This window comes from Zootermopsis nevadensis, unplaced genomic scaffold (genome assembly GCF_977971745.1).
Source record: "Zootermopsis nevadensis isolate Lab colony 2312 unplaced genomic scaffold, Znev_1.0 Znev_ptg000012l, whole genome shotgun sequence".
In the NCBI taxonomy this organism is placed as follows: domain Eukaryota; kingdom Metazoa; phylum Arthropoda; class Insecta; order Blattodea; family Termopsidae; genus Zootermopsis; species Zootermopsis nevadensis.
This window is the reverse complement of record NW_028259144.1, coordinates 14,361,066-14,382,943: the sequence shown is the minus strand read 5'-3', so window position 1 is coordinate 14,382,943 and position 21,878 is coordinate 14,361,066. Positions and strand designations below refer to the sequence as shown.

The window sequence follows — 21,878 nt, the reverse complement described above, 5'->3', positions numbered from 1 at the left end:
CTGGCTTTTATTCCGTAAGAACCGAGTTGGAATAGTACACGTGACACCATATTTCCTGACTGATATTTATCTTGGATTTCCTCAGTCATCAGTGATCGTGTATAATAAAATTCGTAATTCATACACACAGTTAATTCAGCGTTTTGAATAAATTAAAAAATAAACGTCTCGTAGTGTGATAGTATTAATAAAACATCATAAACTTTCCACAAGTTATACGCTGGATATGAGGTACCTATTGAACCAGGGGTCTCCAAATTTGTACACAACCGAGCTATTGGTCAGTAAACTACGCTGGCAGGCCGGGCTATAAATGTCAATTGTTCCTTTATCTAGGGGTTCAACACAAGCTTCAGATGTAGGTTATTTTCGTGTCTAAAAGTAATATTATGAATTGGGTAAATTACGATTTTGCGGAAACTTACATAATATTTCCCATCTAACTTTTATTTTTACTGGATATGATGCGTAATCAGTCATAAATTGGACACAACTGCAATGAATATCAAGCACATTTACTGGTTCTTCATTTGTCCCACTTTAATTCCTGTAAAACTTGACTGTTACGATTAGTAAGGAAAATTCTGTATACAAAGTTTTAAGACTTACTGCAAGCTCGCGGGCCGGATTAAATTACTCCATGGGATATACTTTTGAGATCCGGGGTACAAACAATAACAGTACGTAACAAGGAATATGAACTGTTAGTCTTTCCTAACCATCTCGCTCTCGCACACATTTGACGCTTAAATTGGCCAATGAAGGAGGTCGCGCGGAGTCATCACCGAGGCAGGCGTGGGTTCCAATTGAACTCGGAGTCAGCGGCCTTCAAACCCTTCTTTCCGAACGAATGGGGACATCATAAAAGTGCAGTTGAATATCTGATTCTCCTGTTCAGATAATAAATTTTGAATATACCATTATTCCAGATTGCTAACTCAAATTTGATCGCCGGTCCATTTAAAATATATGACAAAAATCATATAATCTCGCAACATGAGATTTGAGATTCTCACTAAAAATGTTTATCTAGGTTTTCTGGGTTGTGATACCTGAAAGATGAAAGAAGTATGTTCCTCCGGAAAGTATCTACCTGCAAATTCACACGGCGCTACCCCGCGTTCAGCTCCTTCAAAAACTTGTGAAACTGCACAGTTGTTAAAACTTTGGGTATTTAATATCAATTTATAAAAGCGTAACTGTAAACAGTTTAACACACAGCCCTACAGCTGTTTCCACTGAGATCACGAAGTACAATATAAACAAATAACACTAAAACAATACGGTCGAAATAATTATTTTTGTTGTCAGATCCTTTATTTGTAACGTCCTACAGAAAAATCATGTTTATGACCCGATAAAAAAATTATTACTGATAATTTCTGTCCATCGGCTCCTAAGTCATACAATATATGGACATATAATAATATTAACACACGTAACCTCGATTTAAAACGAATCTAAGGTAGAATGACTACCTCTTTCGACACGACTTGTCGCTGAACGGTGTAGTAAAAATATCAATGAGGGGCGAAGAATCGACCTTGTAAACCCTACTGTAGGCAGTAAGTACCTGGCTGATCGTTGGAATTACCCGCGAAGAGTACGCAAAGGCCCGTCTCGAAGTTGATGGCATGGCAGGAGACGTTCTGGCGACACTGCTCCAAGCAGTCCTTGAGGAGCAAAACGCCGGCACTGGTGGCCATGATCTCGCTGGGCGCGCTGTATACGAAACCGGTCATCATCTCGAAATGCACGTCTTCAGGTCGACAGGAGCGCGCTGCAGCGGCGAAACTCCCGGACAGCAGCAACAGCAACATCGCGAGGAACTCCATGCTCACCGTACGACGGCACACACCAGTCTGAGCTGCTCCTAGCGTCACGCAGCCAGGCGTGACCACCTCGACCTGCGACGAGTCACGGATTAATGCGTTTACGATGCAGCTCGAAGCGTTCCAAATCCTTGACATTTCTTTTTCGGGTTTCAAGGTCGGCTATCATGGCCGATTTTAGTGTTTCCTTCAGGCACTCCACGGATATACGCAAATTCAAGAAACCGTTGTATTACGGTTATAAATTTAATCGCCCCGACCAAACTTACTCCTTCTGACATCTTGAGAATCTAATACTTTCTCAGAAGGCCATCACTGTGTCCACAAAAGCCCGCCACAGGTCCATATCCCCAGACAGGTGAATCCAAACCAAACCAAAACATTCTTTTTAAGATCCATTTTGTTGTTATCATCCCATCTACACGAGCGTCTTCCAAGTGATCTCACATTCCTCCGGATTAGCTGCGTTCTTCTGTTTGTCCACACGCATGAAACAACTGACGTATTTGACTTAACATTTTTCGACACATACCAATTTTTTTTTTTGTTGTTAAAATCGGACAATAATGGGCACTTCACCTGATTATCTTTCTGCGCGCTAAAACGAAGAATGGGATATTTTTATGCTACCTTGGTTTCTCTGGGAACGGTGGTTATAATAGTTAAAGGTCAAATTCTGGTGAACGCATCGCATTTATTACGTTATGTGTACAATACCTAATTTGTTTTTGATTTAATCAGTAGAGAAAAATGTTAGAGCCGTTTACGTTTAATGATTCACTAAGTGCATTGCATGACGGAATTCATGTCGTCATGTGCAAGTGGCATGTCTCTAATAACCCGCGATATAAATGTGAGTGGGAGAGTGTTAGTACAGTTTTGCCACGGAATGTTGGCAAATCCGCTTGGTCCGCCCGCTACACTCGCTGGTGCAGAAAAACAGAGACGAGTTCCGTGTTGTGGCCACGAAAATAACAGCAGAACCTAGGAAACACAAATGCTTGCGGACATTGAACAGTTACTGAATTTGCCAGCATATAATCATAGATAGTTCTGGGTTGTAACATTCGGAGTGATGATTTCCACCACAAACTGGCAGACTCAGGATGCGAACGTCATCAGTCGGGAATCCACAGGCGTTTAAAAACGGAGATGCTGCAAATAGGTGGGGCAGTGGAGTTCATTCTCACCAAAAAAAATTGACAGTGGAACCACGGTTCCGGAGAATTTGACGTAAATACGTCTATACGGAAAGGAAGTTTATATATTGGCTTTATTCTAAATATTTCCTTTATACTCGCTTTACAATTGAGTAAAGTTTGATTAAGACATTGCTTATTTAACTTGAATTAGTTACGCTTAAGATGACTCTGTGGTAGCTGAATGTAATGAAATGTAAAGTAATGTAAGGTAACGTTTCCTAGGTAACAACAATGCCGAGTAAACACGATGTTCCCTAGGTACACTTGTTACACTTTTTCGTTCCAATTTTTTGCCGAATGACCCTTCCTTATAGACGTATTTACGTCAAAAAAATTGGGCGGTGAGATCAAGAAGAACTAAATACGTGGACTGGGCACGAATGAATAGGAAAACCTTAAATGAAAAGACCTAGGCACAGATGGAAGAAACATACAAATATGAAACTGAATCTATTATGGTGTGAGGGTACGAAGTGGATTCACCTGATCTAGGATATGAATCAGTGGTGTATTCTCACGAAAACGGTATTATTGGACCTTCGAGACGTATGAGAGAATGGTTGTGGATGATGCAGGAAGAAGTGGCAATAGTTTGTTTAAGGTACTGGAAATATCCCAGTATTTGCCTGTAGGGAGGTTCGAGCTACACAGAACCTGAGGCCGGACAGTGGGCCAAATACAAAGCAGAATCACGCGACGGCGACGTTCGACAGGAAGACGCAAATCTGTGTTAACATTCTGCTGCATTATACGCAGAAACTGGGAGTAAGGACAGCCTACTTGGTGCAGTGAGTAGGCTACGAGCTGGACGGTCTGGATTCGATTCCCGGCAGGGATTTTTATCTTCGCCACCGCGTCCAACCCAATTGTGGGGCCCACCCAACCTTCAGTCCCATGGGTACTTGGTGCTGGGGCGCGAAGCTGACCACTCTCTGAGATAAAGTCTTTTCCTCCAATTCCATCATCTTCACGGTGTGATGTTTAATAAAGCACAAAGACAGTGAAAGAATGTTCGTGCTATAGAATTGCCCTTAACGAGTAAATAACTGGGTTTAATTACGTCCCAAAAGCAATGTTAGTCGTCCAAGCTTAAACACATTTAAGGTATCATATTTACGTTCGTTAATAAGATAGGTTTATGAAGACAACTTCTGTAAAATTTGTACAATTTAAATCATTACATCCGCATTCTAATAGTAAGAAGTTAACAGAGTCAGTGAAGAAAACCATCAACATCTCAAATTTATACAATTTTTATTTTGTCACCATTACTTAAAGAACGGAACTGTTTTCGAGGGGGCTTGACCGCGGGTCACTGGACTACAGCCCTACTGACCTCGCGCCCAAGTTCTCGTCCCGTTATGCTGTACACATGCTTGTGAACATTATGCTCCCACTTACCGAGACGTGCTACACAGGTTTCACCAGCCAGAATTAAACGTTATTCTTCCAACGCACCCAACATTATTGGTTTCAAGCCAGAGATTTCTCGGCGTACGCTTGCAATATGGAACGCAAGGCCACTGACATGGGCGAGCAGGAAATGCTTTTATTTGTAGCGTAGGTGTGCGACCCAGGCAAACATCTGAACACACTAAATTGCAAGTAGATGGACAAAATTATGTCACCGCAGATTCAGGTAGCTGATTTGAATCACGGCCAGATCATCGACTATCCTAATTACGTTTTACGTGATTCTCCTCAGGTCTTCCAGCAAATACGGGGATAGTACCTTGTGGTTAGTGAAGATCGCTTCTTTGCCAGTTCACAGACAATCTTCTCCTTTTATCTGATTCGGCTTTAAGCAGCCCCTTTTAGTACAACGAATCTACAAATAAAGCAGAAAAAAGGCCACGCTAAGAAAGATTGTAACGGCAGCTAATTTATTGTTACGTCACAGTTGTTCATTATGACGGTGTGGAAAGTGGGGTTAGGAGAGGGCAGTCACTGACTACATGACGTGTAGCGGGACTAAACGCTACTGCACGCTACTTCATATAAAATATCATCCAGGAACTCAGAGCTCGGGCTTTCAGTAAACTACTGCAGAAGTCACTAAGATTTTTGACAATTGATTGGAGGTCTACTAGAATGACAAAATCGAAACAGGCGGAATTTTAAGCATTCACGATGAGACATCCGTGCAAAACTTTCGTTACATAACCTTAAGGAAAGATACTACTCGGAACGACTAGAGATATATGGGATAATATAAAAATGGATTTCAGAGAAATGGGATGTGAGGGTGTGGAGTGGGTTTGTCTGGCTTAGGACAGGGACTGGTGGCGGGCTCTCGTGAGATGGATACAGAAGCTTTGGTTCCCATAAAAAAGACGGGGAATGTCTTGACTGTCAGTTGGTTGATAACTGAAAGTCTCTTGAATATATTTTAAGGAAGCTCAGAGTGTCCGTTGATTTGAACATGGTAAACCCTTTCTAATTAGAGCACCTAACTTGAATCGTGGCTGGTCGCTTGAGAATATTCTAACGTTTTTTTACACTTCGGTGAGAACTTCAATTCGTGCGTGGAGACCAACTGTGGACTTGGAATTTAACTTACATCAACTTAACCGTAACAGAAACAATTCCACTGGCTGCTAATGCTCAAGCAAAAAGAAGAAACGGGTCCTGTTACTGAATACCGCTACGGAAGTGATGTACCAATACTCCCAAACGTGAGAGTTCTACTACCAAAATATTCCCAGGTCCCTCCCGCCACGTAAATAGAGAGAAAAGAAGCACAGCAAAATTCAAAAGTCTCTGTTCTCCTACAGAACACCTGTGAGAACACACTGTTATAAGCCCTGGAAGTGGCAGTGGTCAAGGTCACACAGCCAAGTGACACACACCCAAAACTACATGCGCCATTGAGAGATTTTTGAACATTGATCAATACCAACATCAAGATCAGTAACTCACCTGTTATAAGTTGGCGACACTAGCGGAAAATGATATTACGGTGTATCTATTTTCAGCGATATTCATACTATTACATTATCTGGCGGTGACAGTTGATATTAATTCAAGGTAGCAGCCACTACCAAGACCTCAGTCGATAACAAAGTTAACCTTCATCTTACCAATCGCCGTGATAGAGGCAGCTAGGACCTCTGAAACGTTGGTAAGCTTCTACCAGACTCACGGAGCTACAACACAGAAGATAGCCAACTTTAGATTCATCACCATGAAGACCTAAAATCCTACTTCATCAAGCTTGCTCAACCTCTCTTCCTCTATGCCCCACACAGTAAATCTGATAATGTCTTTTAGGATGTTGCACCATGTAGTCTGGTAGAGATTGACTGCCATTTTAGGGTGATGCCCTGATAAGAGAGGCAGTAAGCACCCACTTCTACCAGACTACACAGTGAAATATCCCAGAAGACGGTCAACTTCATACTCACTACTATGAGAACCTTTGATAAAACCTTTACAAAACTGGTCCCCAGTACTACAGAGGAACTTGCTTTTAAAAATGAGAGTATGTAAACTGGAGAAAGTTCCTCAGCCATTCCTTTAAAAAGCACTATCATAATAATAATAATAATAATAATAAGGGGTTAAGGTAATGGGGAGAGGTAATACCTTTCACCATCATAGTCTGACTATGCTGGACACTGGTCCTCACCAAGCCAGGAGTAAGTGAAGCGCATTACAGATGCTAGGCATCCAAAAGCCTCTCCTTGCTCAAGACCGTCCGTGCGTGGTGAAGAGCCACATCCGACTAGAGGTGACCCTGTTATATAATAGAACATGACGGATCTAGAGGAGTAAACCTCGATAAATAATCCTTTAGTTCAAAGTGTGGACAACCGTGCAGCTACTACCGAAGAATGGAAAGACAAAGATCTGGAGTACAGGTCGCCTAGGTACTCCAAGGGCTGAGGTTGGTTACGGCAACGAGGCGACTCAACACAGGCCAACCATGGATACGCACAGTCAACAAGCCCAAGACTCACAAGAAAATCAATCAAGAAAAACAAGAGTGGCTTGGACAAGAGAAGAAATGAAGGAAGTAGTGTGGTGTCACATGTATTGTAAAACATTTTATAATACATGTGGCACTCGCTAAAAACCCGGAAATAGCTGCTGCCCTATGTACCTTAGGGACAAGGTCTGTCTCAGGTACATGGGAGTACATACCCCATAAAGTGGTGAATAAATGGGATAATAATAATAATAAGGGGTTAAGGTAATGTGGAGAGGTAGTACCTTTCACCATCATAGTCTGACTATGCTGGACACTGGTCCTCACCCAGCCAGGAGTAAGTGAAGCGCAATACAGATGCTAGGCATCCAAGAGCCTCTCCTTGCTCAAGACCGTCCGTGCGTGGTGAAGAGCCACATCCGACTAGAGGTGACCCTGTTATATAACAGAACACGGCAGATCTAGAGGTGTAAACCTCGATAAATAATCCCGTGCAGCTACTACCGAAGAATGGAAAGACAAAGATCTGGAGTACAGGTCGCCTAGGTACTCCAAGGGCTGAGGTTGGTTACGGCAACGAGGCAACTCAACGCAGGCCAACCATGGACACGCACAGCCATCAAGCCCAAGACTCACAAGAAAAACAAGAGTGGCTTGGACAAGAGAAGAAATGAAGGAAGTAGTTTGGTGTCACATGTATTGTAAAATATTTTATAATACATGTAGCACTTGCTAAAAACAATATGTATCCTGGAAATAGCTCCTGCCCTATGTACCTTAGGGACAAGGTCTGTCTCAGGTACATGGAAGTACATACCCCATAAAGTGGTGAAGAGATGGGATATAATAATAATACTTTATTTCCTGTAGATCAAAAATACATTGATATAGGATATGTCAATCTACATTATCAAAATACAATATAATACCATTGGAGATATAGCATTATACACATTAGATTATCCGTAGCCAATATTAAAAAATTCTTCATTAAGATAGTCTTCTAGAGAATAGTAACACCCCTTAATAAGAAAGTCCTTCAATTCCTTCTTAAACCGATTGTTATTTCTTATTTGTTTTATTATGGTAGGCAGTTTGTTATAGAAGAAAGAACCTGCTACAGACAGTTTATTATTATAAAGTTCTAACTTATGTACATATTTGTTATAGTCATTATTATTTCTTGTGTTATATGTATGTACTTGTTTGTTTACAGTGCAGACACTTTTCTTTTGCATATAAAATGGTTTCTTGAATGTATAATGAGTATACTGTTAATATCTTCAAATGCCTAAAACGATCTCTGCATGATTCAGTTGGTTTTAAACCTGCTATGTACCTTACTGCCCTTTTTTGAAGAGTAAAAATTCGTCTAGTGAGTACTTTAGCACTCTGTCCCCATATGATGATTCCGTAAGACAAAAAGGGATAAATCAAACCATAATACAACATTCTTCTTACATTTAGATGAAGTATTTTAGAGAGTCTATTGATTATAAATAGGTTACGGCTAATTCTACCACACATTCTTTCAATATGTACTTCCCAACTCAGGGTGCAATCAATCACAACTCCCAGGAAGTTAGTACTTTTTACTTTAACTATTTCCCTATTACTTATTAAATTTTTTTGAAATAATTATTATATTTGTTTACCGTCAAATCACAATAAAATAGTAAGATAAGATAATTAAAATGATTAAAATATCATCTTTTGTTCCATATCGAGCATTCGATTTACATTGGAACATTCACAACATGTTTCGGTTTATCAAACCGTCATCAGGTGTAAATTATAAACTTTTAAACTCAAATTACAATTATTTATAGTTTTTACAATTTTATAATTTTATCATCTTTCTCAGTATATTTTATGGAAGTTGTGTCTAGATATTATTAATATAACATTATTGTTGAGGTGGTGTTATTGATGTTTATACCAGTCATATATGAAATAGCAATCGGTTCAGATGTGTTCAGAGGAGAGATCCAGAAGTGTTACCATCTCGGAACAAGGTTCGTTATTGACTGAATAATAATTTCCCTATTCTTTATTACAATTTTTTGATTACTTTTCTCCCTACATTGTTTTGACCGGAAAAAATGTAATGTGTGTTCAGTTGGGTTTATAAATAAATTATTTATCTCAAAATACTGCTCTACCAAGTCTGTATTGAATAAGGTTACCTTTTGGAGTTCATTCATGTCCCGACCCATATTCAATATTAATGTGTCATCAGCATACTTTAATGCTCTGCCTTGTGTTAGATGTGGGATATCATTTACATATAAAATAAAAAGTAATGGACCAAGGACAGAACCTTGAGGAACTCCATATCTAAATGGAAGGCTACTTGACAAGTATTCTTTCATCTGTTTACTCGGCATTATTGTTACCTAGGAAATGTTACATTACATTTCATTACATTACATTAAAATACATTACTTTACATTACATTCATCTACCACAACATTCGTACTGGTTAGTGCAGCAAGTGTTCTCTTTAAAGTATTTATACAACTCTTTGTCTCATTTCTAGCAATGTCATTGGCACCTCCCACAATTACTACATGGTACTGAGAGCCTAATGATGAACAGTCTCTTAAACAGTTCTTCAATACACTTTTTATCTTAGCACTAGGCCTCACTTCACCATACATGGTTTGTTCTGAGCTAGTTGCCTGGCCTGGAGATTCCAGGATCACACTGATGTGTAAGGGTAAAACAGAGACATTGATTTTGCCTACCATTTACTTTCTAATTGTGTTCTCTGTATGTCTTCAATATTGGAGAACTTATCTGTAGCTAGTTTCTTATTTGACTTGTCTTTCAAATTAAAAACAGCTGATCCAGCAATTTGCAGGACCTCTTTATCTCCTCAAGAATGATGGTGTATGTTTTGAAATGTTTCTGTGGTTGGTATTAATGATTGCGTCATAACTGAGAAACAGTACAATTCGAGTTTTATTAAGCTTCTGCTTTGATTTAATATCTTCCTTCCTTGACGCCTTTGAAGTTCTTTTAAGAAGGGTTTTATGAAAGTTATATGTACAGTAGGTTCTTATATTTAAACGCAACATTTTATATGTGAAGGACGAAGCAATTATGAAACAAACATTTTGTGATCCTGGTAATTCTGAAGAAATGTATTATGGTGTAAATATACCTAGTGACGCTGTCTTAGAATCTGATGCACTGAAAATTATGAAGAAATACAAGAAAGCGAGGTTTAAATCGTTTAAGACAAGACAGGAGGCTGTAGAATTTGCAGTTCAAGGACCTGAATTTGTAGTTCCCATATCTGTGTTATCAGATAATTCAAAAACCAGCAGTCCTGTAACAGGAGAAAAATCAAGTCCTTTTAGAGCACCTAAATCGCAGGACTTGGTTTGGCTGAGGAAATTGATAGAATGTGGTGACGCTCACACATTCAGAACCACCATCTGGGATAATCCTCGGTACCTAGTGAGCAGTGGAGATACTCCAGCCATTCTTCAGGTATGCAGGTTGCTTTCCTGTAAGTAGTTTTGAAATGTGTGTGTTAATATTCTACATAGAATTCTTAACTCGGTCATCTCTGATTTTAATGCTCTTTCATACACAAAAAATAAATCAGACTGCACTACCAAAACATTCTGTGCAATAAAATGGTTTCACAACATTAAGAGTCAGCATCAGAAGCAGGGATTTTGAAGTTAGGCGTTTCTTTTATTTTTATATGTGTAGTTGGGAGCCATCTATGAATGACTAAATGAAATCCAGGCTATTGCATGGGTGATTATATACAGAAACCAAGGCTTGTTAAAACTTTTAAGTCCATGGGTTAAGATAGGGTTATGAAAACTGGCATGAGTAATGTTTTTTCTTTTTCCTCTGTTATTTGTGTGTTCAAGATACAGGGATTTTATTTTGTATTTGGATAATTATGTAAAAAAGCAATTTAGCTTATGTATATATCACTGAGAACTTAAAACAAAAATTATCTGTTGTTGATACTTCTCCAAGGTTTCATTAATACATTCAAAAGAATGGGTTAGAATTGCATAAGAAAATAAAGAGAAGAGAAACTTGATTATACTATTGCAAGATTAGAGCATTTGTCAAGAAATCACTGGTATATCTAGTCTAGCAATATGATGTTTCGGTCTTCTCAGCAAGAACTGCTATAAACTTAATGAAACTTCACCTTTTTCTGTAACAACCACGAGACCCAGGTATAATAATACATTTTTGCAACTGGTTTATCCAGACAATGAATGAAGATTCACTGACCCACAAGTACTGTTTTTTACTGACAAAGCCTGGTTTTACTTAATTGGACATATGAACACACAAAATAACTAATTCTGGTGCTCAAAATACCCTGGAGTCATCCAAGTATTCAAAAAATTCCATCATTTCATGGAATTTGATGGGCCATCACTTTTTCATATAATACTTTTGACCAACTTCCACCTATGCCTAATTATATAAAATTTCTAAACTTTAAAATGGAACCATATACAGTACAGTATTTATAATTTATAATTTCATTATCACTGACATCTCTAATGCAAAGTGTAGAGAAAAAAAGATTTATATGCACGTAAATGAGTAAATAAATTATTTAAATTTGATCATTTGTCATGTAAATGTGCAGTAATAGTGATTTAATATCACTTATGAATAATAACTGACAATTATGTACAATTCTCTGCTAGCGATATTCTATAATTGCAGGTCATTATTGATAATAATATAATGACAAGAAAAATTATACAGTAAACTGAGACAAAAAAGGTGAATGAATCACTGGGGCCTACGTCCAAGAAGCCTAAAGTTTAATTTGTGAACATATGGAATTATCTCTATTTGAGAAATTTTTTTAAGAAATACTCTTATTGCTGACTTCCTTTACTGATCAATTCTTCTTATTCTTTTAAGAGTCTTTTATTTCTTACCTGCATAAAATTTTAAGATCATGTGAAAATATCCCATATGTGCTTCCTACATAATAAACTATCCATTGCATTAAAATGTTCTAATATCTGATAATACAAATTTAACAATCCCATTCTTTATAAGTACAAACATCAGAATTTACTACATCTTGATATAGATAAACATATTTCTAATTATAAAATATAGACTATTAGAATTTCATAAGTATTTTTCTTTCCAACCGCTGATGACTTAATGGTGAATGTGATCCTGTAATTTTGTGCCATGCCTGTGGAGGAGTGGAAGACTGCATACCTATTTGGTATTGTGAAGAATCTGTGACAGGTGTCTGAAGCATTCTAGTTCTTTCTTTAGGCCTCGAAGGAAGAGGACTGGACCATCTGAAAGTTACAAGACATATAATTAAAATGTTTTACCTTCTTAATGTCCATTGACAAATTCTGTCCACCATTTCCACTTCTTTGTAATTCAACTTTATTTTCCATAGTCATTTAGTTTAAAATTTGAAAAACATGTCTTCTTGTTGATGAAAGACTCGGGTTACAAGCCGCGTCAGGTGGCTGAATGGTGAATAGACCATATCTTCTGCCAACGTTTCAAAAACAACCCCAGCTCTCATCCTCAAGGCTGCTGCGTAACAAATCTGAGCCCTGAGGATGAGAACAGAGATTTCTCTCAAAATGTTGACAGAAAATATGGTTCATTCACCATTCAGCCATCTGACATGGCTTGTAACCTGAGAGTCTATCATGAAAGCTTCACTTTATACATGTCTTATTCTTATTATCCATATGCACATATGAGAAACTCTTCTCTGACAAAAAGGAGTTTTAAGAAACTTTCTGTGTTTATCGAAATACAAGAAAAATCTTAAATCAATTTAACAATCAGAAACTTCAAAGTGGAACATAACAGAAATATTATTAAAGCTAAAACCATTCTCTTGTAAGCATAATTACACAATTTAACAATCCATTTCCACATCAACATTCCAAACAAGATATTTACTATTTAGTTTGAAAGTGAAAACAGATGAAATACTATGGATGGCTAGGAACGTGTTCATAATTCTTTTTTTAAATTTAATTAATATTGTGTACAAAGATAATACAAATACAAACAATGGACAACAAATTGAACTTGTACACTTCATACAACATAGAGTACTATGGATTGTCCATGGAAAATGCAGTACATACAAAAATTGAATGTTAAATTTTTTGGGAACCATGGTCAGAAAATAAAAGTTGGAATTATCGTAAATGTAATTTTGATTTAATACTAACTAATTTTATTTACATTAGACACATTACTTACATGGCTCTCACACTTTCAGAGTACAGCAAAACCAAATGTCGCCATCTATAAATGTTAGGATATTCTATAGGGTCTATATTTAAGCCATCCAATGCCTGCATTACAGTGGCATCCAACTTGGTAGGTGAGTCACTAGAAAAAAATATTATATTTAAATAAGACTATTTTGTGCTCATATACTTAGTATTCTGGGCACTCTTTAAGGTGGTTACAGATTTTTCATCATTAGATCTAAATGTTGCTAACCACATATAAGACTACATGGCAGCACAGGCGTTTGAAAATTACAAGATGAGGAAACAACAAAACACAGTTTCTTGCAATCATTACCACTTTAAGTGATTAAAATTTAACTGTCTACAAAAATTAGGTAATAATTAGTGTGTTTGGGTACTTCACTGTCAGATATAGATTTCATGAACGACGAACTGCTGACCAGGCAAATATGAATTCTATGCAGCTGGCAAAAAAACTTTCCCCAACATTTTGGTTAAATAAATGTAGCAGTAGTAGTGGGTAGACAAATTATTCTACTCTTTGCTTCATGTGACATTCAGTATTTACCCTTGTATAAAAACATCTGGCCATTCGTCTGGTGTTAACATTTCAGCGTCGTCATCATCATCATCATCATTATTGCAGTATGAATGTACTTCATTTCTGCTGAGTTTTTCAGGTGTTGATGGTGGTGTGAAATATTCTTCTTCATCATCATCATCATCATCATCTGGAATACAAATAAAACTCACATGCATAAGACATGATCTGTTAGAGGCTACCATCTATACATTTCATAAAATTATATGGTCTATGGTCTATAATCATCTTCCAAATTCACACAAAGAACTAATATTAAAACAGAATTTATCAACACGTAGCATTTGAAATTACACATGAATGAATAAATTGGTGTGCAAATAAGTTACTTCAAGAAGATTTCTGTCTTCTGGGTTGTTGCGCTGTGTAGTCTGGTCGATGTTAACCAACGTTTCAGAGGTCATACTGTGGTCCGTCATCCTCTGATGATGGAGGCAGTATGAAATCAGCAGAACAACCCAGATGGCAGAAAGCTTCATACTCACAGCTGTGAAAACCTTAAATCTTACAAGTTACTTCAAATTTGCAAACTAGTAATAGAAATACATTCATCAGCCAATGCTACATAATAAAGAAATATTCTGACCAGTTAAAAGTGTAATGTCTTCACTTCTGAGTCCAGTAAAGTCCTGAGTCAGAGGTAATTGCCAGAATATACCAAAGAACTCAGAGAAATATATGTCTCACTGTTACTTTGTGACAATGCCCTGGAAATTAACCCAGGCCTCTGAAGTATGAGGCGCTATGAGCATGATATATCATGAAAAATGTAGGCTACCAAATACAAAAGATCATGCTCATCATCATAAATACATGGAAATACATTCAAGAGAAGTCTAAAGGTTTTTGATGAAGATGCATCATTAAACTGACACAACAGTGTACATTATCCATCGTCTAGTAAATATAGACGATGGATAATATCCAAGGAAATTTTTTATTCAAGTGACTCTTCACCATCGTCAAGAAGTTTTAGATTTCATACATACAACCTAACAGTTTCACCTAATGATGGATGCAGAGCATGCTTCTGAAACATGGGTGTTTTAAATTTACAGATGAAGGTAACTGTCGAATAACACACATCAGTTTAACATCTTCAAGGAAGTTCCTTTGCGCTTCGAACTGTATCCAGTTACAGTATTTAATTATGTAGCACACTGCCTTCCTTATTCCTCCCCTGCCAAATCCACAGAGGAGGAGCCCTTTCTTGCTTCAGCACCATACCCCTTAATCTATTCTCTTAACGCTCGATGATCTACAACAGGTTTTCCCAACCTGGTATCTGTGCCCTGCCCACATTTTTTAATAATGTACCATGATAAATTAATTTTTCCTGTGTGAAGATTCCTGTCTTCAGGGTTGTTGCTCCATGTAGTCTGGTAGAAGTTTACTAACATTTCAGAGGTGCGATGATGGAGGTAGCAAATACTTCTGAAACGCCTGTAAACTTCTACCAGACTATACACGGTGCAACAACCCAGAAGACAGGCATCTTCATACTCACTGCCATATGAAAATAAAATCTCACTAATTTTAAGTGATTAATAAAACCAACATCAACAAATTTACAAATACAATTATTTAATATGTGGAACTGTTGGTGTTAGTACAATTTTCAATAAACTAACATGAAAGTTAAAATTGTTGTCAGTTACAATATGTAGCCCCTAAGTCAATAAGAAAAGATAAATGTAATTCCAGGGTCTTCAAAGGTTGATAATCCATGCTTTACATCACATGGCAATAGACAGGGAGAAAAATAATGACACTTAGTTTCTCTGTACTATTATAAAATGAGGACCACATATTTTCTGAGAATATTCACACCACATATATCTGAAATTGTATGGACAGTAACAGGTGTAAACTGAGTTTCATATTACATCAACAAACATGGCAAATTTTATGAAATTATTATATTAAATATTTGCAATATTTCTTGTTATCACTCGACAGTGCCAAATGAAAAATATTCTTTATTTTCAGGATACTGCACTACTATAATTCCAAATAAATTCCAGAATTTTCTGGCCATAAATTTTGTAGATGGAGATAATTTTCCTGGTTGTCCATGTGTTCAAATCCTTATCTGTAACAGGGCTGCAATGTATAAAATTTAAAACATAGAACACAGCACTGGATTTATAACATTTCAATTATTTAAATACAGAAATTAATCTTCTCTATAATTAAAGCCTCATGCTTTAGAGGAAACCAAAAATTAATGGAACATGTTTCTGATCTGTGCATGATTTCTATTATTAATTCCCTCCCAAATTTAGGGGATCGATTTTACGTGTTTGTCGGAACCCCTACTTTCTGTACATTACAACTAGTCCCTTCAGGTCATTAAACAGGGATAATCTAAATGATGTTCCCAATTTGAAACACATGTTACTCATATAATTAAATTCAGATGCACAAAATTGGTACAGATGGAAAGAGAAACTCTCCAAGTTTATGTTGGTATACTTCGCGGCCGCATAGTAACACTGTTCGCCGCCAGGGGCGATATGACAGAAAATTACTGTCATCGAAGGCAGAGGAGCCTTTTGTGTCCTAGATTTCCACATCCACCAGACCTAAATCCCTGTGATTTTTTTCTGTAGGAGTTCATCAAAGATAGTCTTCGTACCACCCTCACCACAGACCTTGCCAGCAGCCATTACAGCAATCGATCATAACATGCTGCGTGTCTGGGACTACAGGCTGGATGTGTGCCGAGTTACCATTGGGGCTCGCATTGAACACCTCTGATGTACTGAAACAAAACTTGGAGAGTTTCTCTTTCCATTGGTACAAATTTTGTGCATCTGAATTTCATTGAACGTATTATTTCTTTCATATCGTGAACATCATTTAGACTAGCCCTGTATTCCACTAAACCAGGGGTTCTCACCCTTCTTCGCTGGCGTACCACAAATTCTAATTTAACACACTAAATGTACCACTAACCAAATTCGGTCAGGGAAATCTTATGTATGTTAATATTATCTTCTGCTTTTCTTACTTAGTTCGCATACCACAAGTGGTACGTGTACCACAGGTAGAGAAACGCTGCATCATACAATATTCAGTCTCCAGCACTTATATTAGCATAAATTTCCATTTTAAAAAGACATGTACACAAAAACACGGATCAGAAATCTTCATGGTCAAAATTTTCTTTGGCCAATAACATCAAGCTACTAACTGAAACTGTTTGAGCAGGACACCATTCCACTACTAAAACAAATATACTAATATTATTTCATGTGAAAATAGTAAAAACATTTTCTTGCATCCCATTATTTTTATATGGAAAAACTGAGGAATACTGTCAACAAAACTGAATGAATAATAAGAGGCAGAGAAACAGCATAAAGTAGAATAAAACACGCATCTAAATACAGAAAGATAAGATGGAAGGAAAGAATAAATGGCTTTGTAATTTACCATCAACAATGCTTGATATTACTTATGATTGGCTGATGTGTGAGTAGTGGAGTCAGCATTTTCCTGTCAAACAGACTGCCTCGTGAGGTTCTTAATTTTAAAATGTATACATTCAGTAACAGTAACATATCATTTTGCTTCATAATCTAAACTTCATTTGAAATTACATATGCACAATATTCGGTTTTAGAGGTTAACTGGGACGTGCATGGCTAAAGGTTCATATGGGGCACCAAACACTCTTGTCCTTTCTCAGATCATGGTGCATTTATCTTATAATACATAAGAATATAACTGTTTGTTGAGTAAAATAATTTCTATATTTCAAGCTCTGACTTCAAGAACCACTTAGATTTGGGCAAACAGTGTCTCACTAAAGCAAAGTGAAAGAAACATAAGCTTGAAGTCGTCCGTATCTCCCACCTGCCAACTCTTTCTAATCCTTTCTCAACATCCAGCAGTCTAAATGCATGAGAACTCAGACTTCCTCTATATGCCTGTCTGCAGGCATTCTGGTTTGGAGTCCGAGGCATCCGAGGAGGAGTCTTCCACTTCTTCCCGAACATAAATATTACCAATATGAGTGTCAGGCAGAACAAAGCATAATGATTTATAAGTTTATAGGGTAAATTACAGCTAACGTAAAATAGATAAATAATATATAAACAAAAGACTGTGACACATCTTAGTGTAGTTCCCGGTGGAATTAAGGTTGAAAGTACCCAGAAAAAATGGTAAATCCCCATAAGAGTTGAAATCAAAGAAGAACATGGATGTTCTTCTCTGTTTTACATTTGGATCTCAAGATAAATGTCAAAGAACAACATTGACTTTTATTTTAATAAAAATGCACAGCAAAGCACACTCCAGTTCAAACACTGCTGCTTGCTGGGAAAATCTTGAATATTGTGTCCTCAATATTTTCTTTGATTTATTTTATGCACTTTGTCTTTCAAGCTACCCCATAAATAAAAATCACACAGTGTGAGGTCTGGGAAACAAGTTGGTCATAAACTTTCATTAATACATTTTTCACCAAACATGTCAGTTATTGTGGACACAGAGTTATCGGTTGTGTTCACCTTTACTGAATCCTGCTAAAAGTAACCATACACTTTCTTTTTTTCTGTTAACTTAAGGAAAATCCTTTTCAAAATCTAATTAACATAACTTCCTGAGTGAAGACTATCCATAAAAGAAAAACTGAGACAATTATTCACCATACACTGATTCCACACCAAACACCAACTTCTGGATGTTGAAGCAGAATATAATGAAGGACTCCAGGGTATTTTGAGCACCAGAATCAGTTATTTTGTGTGTTCATGTGTCCAATTAAGTAAATACAAGGCTTTGTCAGTAAAAAACAGTACTTGTGGGTCAGTGAATCTTCATTCATTGTCTGCATAAACCAGTTGCAAAAATGTATTATTATACCTGGGTCTCGTGGTTGTTACAGAAAAAGGTGAAGTTTCATTAATTTTATAGCAGTTCTTGCTGAGAAGACCGAAACATCATATTGCTAGACTAGATATACCAGTGATTTCTTGACAAATGCTCTAATCTTGCAATAGTATAATCAAGTTTCTCTTCTCTTTATTTTCTTATGCAATTCTAACTCATTCTTTTGAATGTATTAATGAAACCTTGGAGAAGTATCAACACCACATAATTTCTGTTTTAAGTTCTCAGTGATATATACATAAGCTAAATTGCTTTTTTACATAATTATCCAAATACAAAAGAACAATCCCGTATCTTGAACACACAAATAACAGAGGGAAAAAATACCATTACTCATGCCAGTTTTCATAACCCTATCTTAACCCATGGACTTAAAATTTTTAACAAGCTTTGGTTTCTGTATATAATCACCCATACAGGAGCCTGGATTTCATTTAGTAATTCATAGATGGCTCCCTACTACACATATAAAAATAAAAGAAACGCCTAACTTCAAAATCCCTGCTTCTGATGCTGATTCTTAATGTTGTGAAACCATTTTATTGCACAGAATGTTTTGGTAGTGCAGTCTGATTTATTTTTTGTATATGAAAGAGCATTAAAATCAGAGATGACCGAGTTAGGAATTCTATGTAGAATATTGACACACACATTTCAAAACTACTTACAGGAAAGCAACCTGCATACCTGAAGAATGGCTGGAGTATCTCCACTGCTCACTAGGTACTGAGGATTATCCCAGATGGAATTTCTGAATGTAAGAGCGTCACCAGATTCTATCAGTTTCCTGAGCAAAACCAAATCCTGTGATTTAGGTGCTCTGAAAGGACTTGATTTCTCTCCTATTAGAGGACTGCTGGTTTCTGAATTATCTGATAACACAGATATGGGAACTACAAATTCAGATCCTTGAACTGCAAATTCTACAGCCTCCTGTCTTGTCTTAAACGATTTAAACCTCGCTTTCTTGTATTTCTTCATAATTTTCAGTGCATCAGATTCTAAGACAGCGTCACTAGGTATATTTACACCATAATACATTTCTTCAGAATTACCAGGATCACAAAATGTTTGTTTCATAATTGCTTCGTCCTTCACATATAAAATGTTGCGTTTAAATATAAGAACCTACTGTACATATAACTTTCATAAAACCCTTCTTAAAAGAAGAACTTCAAAGGCGTCGAGGTAGATAGACGCTAAATCAAAGTAGAAGCTTAATAAAACTGGAATTCAACTGTTTTTCAGTTATGACGCAATCACTAATACCAACCACAGAGATCTACCAACCTCGGGATGATAGACGCAATTTCACGGACTGTAAAATGCTGTTATTATCTGTGATAGTATATACATCATGCCTGATGAAATTTAAGGTTCTCACGGCTTGAGTGCAAATGGTTCAGTTCTTGGACATTCATATGCTAATGGAGGATGTAGTACAGGAGCTTATAAAAGTGTGAAGGAGTGAATTAATTGCATATATGAGGTTCTCACAGCAGTGAGCAGCATTGTTGGTCTTGGGTTTTAATGCTGTATGGGTTTGTTGGTATATAATAATAATAATAATAATTCAATTCATTTCATTTATTAGAGTGCTTGGCAACATCCAAAAGAGGCCAATAACAGCCAAGCACTAACAATAAACATAACAATACAAAAACAAACAAACAATAAACTAAATATATAGATGTACAATATAATAATGATAATATATCAATTCATTAATTTGTTACAAAATAATCAACAAGCAAATGAGCTGAATAATATGCCTAAGTATATAATAATCAAATTAAAAACAGTTAAATATAAATAATACATACAAAACGAAACTTTAGTAAAAAAAAAGAAAAGGAAATTGGCTAAATAAAATGCCTAAGAAAAATATTCTCCTTGTTAAAAATGTTGATGCGCTGACAGACTGAATTCGCAGCAGAAGCCCACCTAAACAACGAACTAGCTTTAAGACTACGATAAACAAAGAAACGTGAAGTAGTCTCTAATGGATCTGGAGGGTACGCACAAAGAAACTGAATCCAAAACGGATGGGCAGCAAATTTTATCTTTAAATGTATTACTGAGATTATTACACTTTTTTGCCGAATGACCCTTCCTTATAGACGTATTTACGCAAAAAAAATTATTGCATTATATCGATCACCAAGTGGTGTATTACATGAATTTTTCATACAGTTAACAGGTATTCTTGAGCAATTAGTACAGAAAGATTGTTATATTATAATAGTAGGTGATTTTAACATAAATACTCAAGAAGATGGGTGTGACCACAAACAGTTACTAGATGTTATAAATGCGTTTAATCTGACTATGACAATAAATATACCCACTCGAGTAACTGAAAGTACGGCAACAATTTTAGACCAAATCATTACTAACATGCCTTCACACTGCTATTCAACTGATGTAATAAACAGCCTACTTTCACATCACTATGCTCAATGTATAACTATTAATATGACTATACCACAACAAATCAGATGCTATAGAGAGGGCAGGAATGTATCAGAAGCCAATGTACTAGGCCTTTGCTCTTTAATACAAAATGAAACTTGGACTGAAGTGTTCTGGAATAATGATGTAGAGAAAAAATGGGATTCTTTCTCTAGTATTTTTAACTATTATTTTAATATAGCCTGTCCAAAAGTTAGAAGAAATATTGTAAGTGCTTTAAATGTTCAATTCAAGTCAATTCAATTCAATTCTTTATTATTTGTGTGCTGTATCAACAGCCAGATGGCCAATTACAGATACAGCACAAAGATGAACTCATAAACACAATAAAAGCATAAAAGATAAAACAAGCAGTATATATTATACATTGTTACGGAGGACATAAATACACAAGAAAATTGCAACTAAATATATTAGGATATTTGTAAAAATAATTTAAATCAATTAAGTAAATTATACTATTATAGAATGTGAAGAAGTGTGACAATTTTCGTCTCGAATATGTCCAAATCCCTGCAGACAACATTAGCAGCTGATGCGCATCTAGCAGAAGGACTGTTTTTGATCAAAGGGCTAACACTGAACATGAAAAATCTCTCAGATTCCGAGCAGGGATGCGGAGACCGACAGCTTCCAGAAGGGAAGGACAGTGTTTAAAACCGCGGCAAACCTGCGCAAGGAACAGTG

The 21,878-nt window shown here is 36.6% G+C and overlaps 2 protein-coding genes across 3 annotated transcripts in view; both read right to left on the bottom strand.

Moving 5' to 3' along the window:
• LOC110834121 (uncharacterized) overlaps nt 1-6,032 on the bottom strand; it is a 30,050-nt gene extending 24,018 nt beyond the window's left edge. The window contains exons 1-3 of the mRNA XM_087348090.1: nt 5,954-6,032; nt 4,767-4,862; nt 1,574-1,907 (exon numbers count right to left, since the gene is read on the bottom strand). Of these exons, the coding sequence (XP_087204216.1) occupies nt 1,574-1,835 (262 nt within the window). The 5' untranslated portion in view covers nt 1,836-1,907; nt 4,767-4,862; nt 5,954-6,032. The remainder of the gene's footprint in view (nt 1-1,573; nt 1,908-4,766; nt 4,863-5,953) is intronic.
• Nucleotides 6,033-7,804: 1,772 nt separating this feature from the next.
• On the bottom strand, nt 7,805-19,943 carry LOC147874013 (uncharacterized). 2 transcript variants are annotated; one of them, XM_087348092.1, is made up of 5 exons: nt 19,388-19,943; nt 13,785-13,947; nt 13,221-13,352; nt 12,198-12,283; nt 7,805-10,477 (listed from the first exon to the last, which is right to left on the bottom strand). In XM_087348092.1, exons 1-5 carry the CDS (start codon nt 19,797-19,799, stop codon nt 10,425-10,427), a joined length of 846 nt encoding a protein of 281 aa, XP_087204218.1. In that variant the 5' UTR covers nt 19,800-19,943; the 3' UTR covers nt 7,805-10,424. The 2 variants fall into 2 exon arrangements, with proteins under 2 accessions (XP_087204218.1, XP_087204217.1); XM_087348091.1 differs by lacking the exon at nt 7,805-10,477 and having other exon boundaries at nt 10,484-12,283.
• Nucleotides 19,944-21,878: the final 1,935 nt, after the last annotated feature.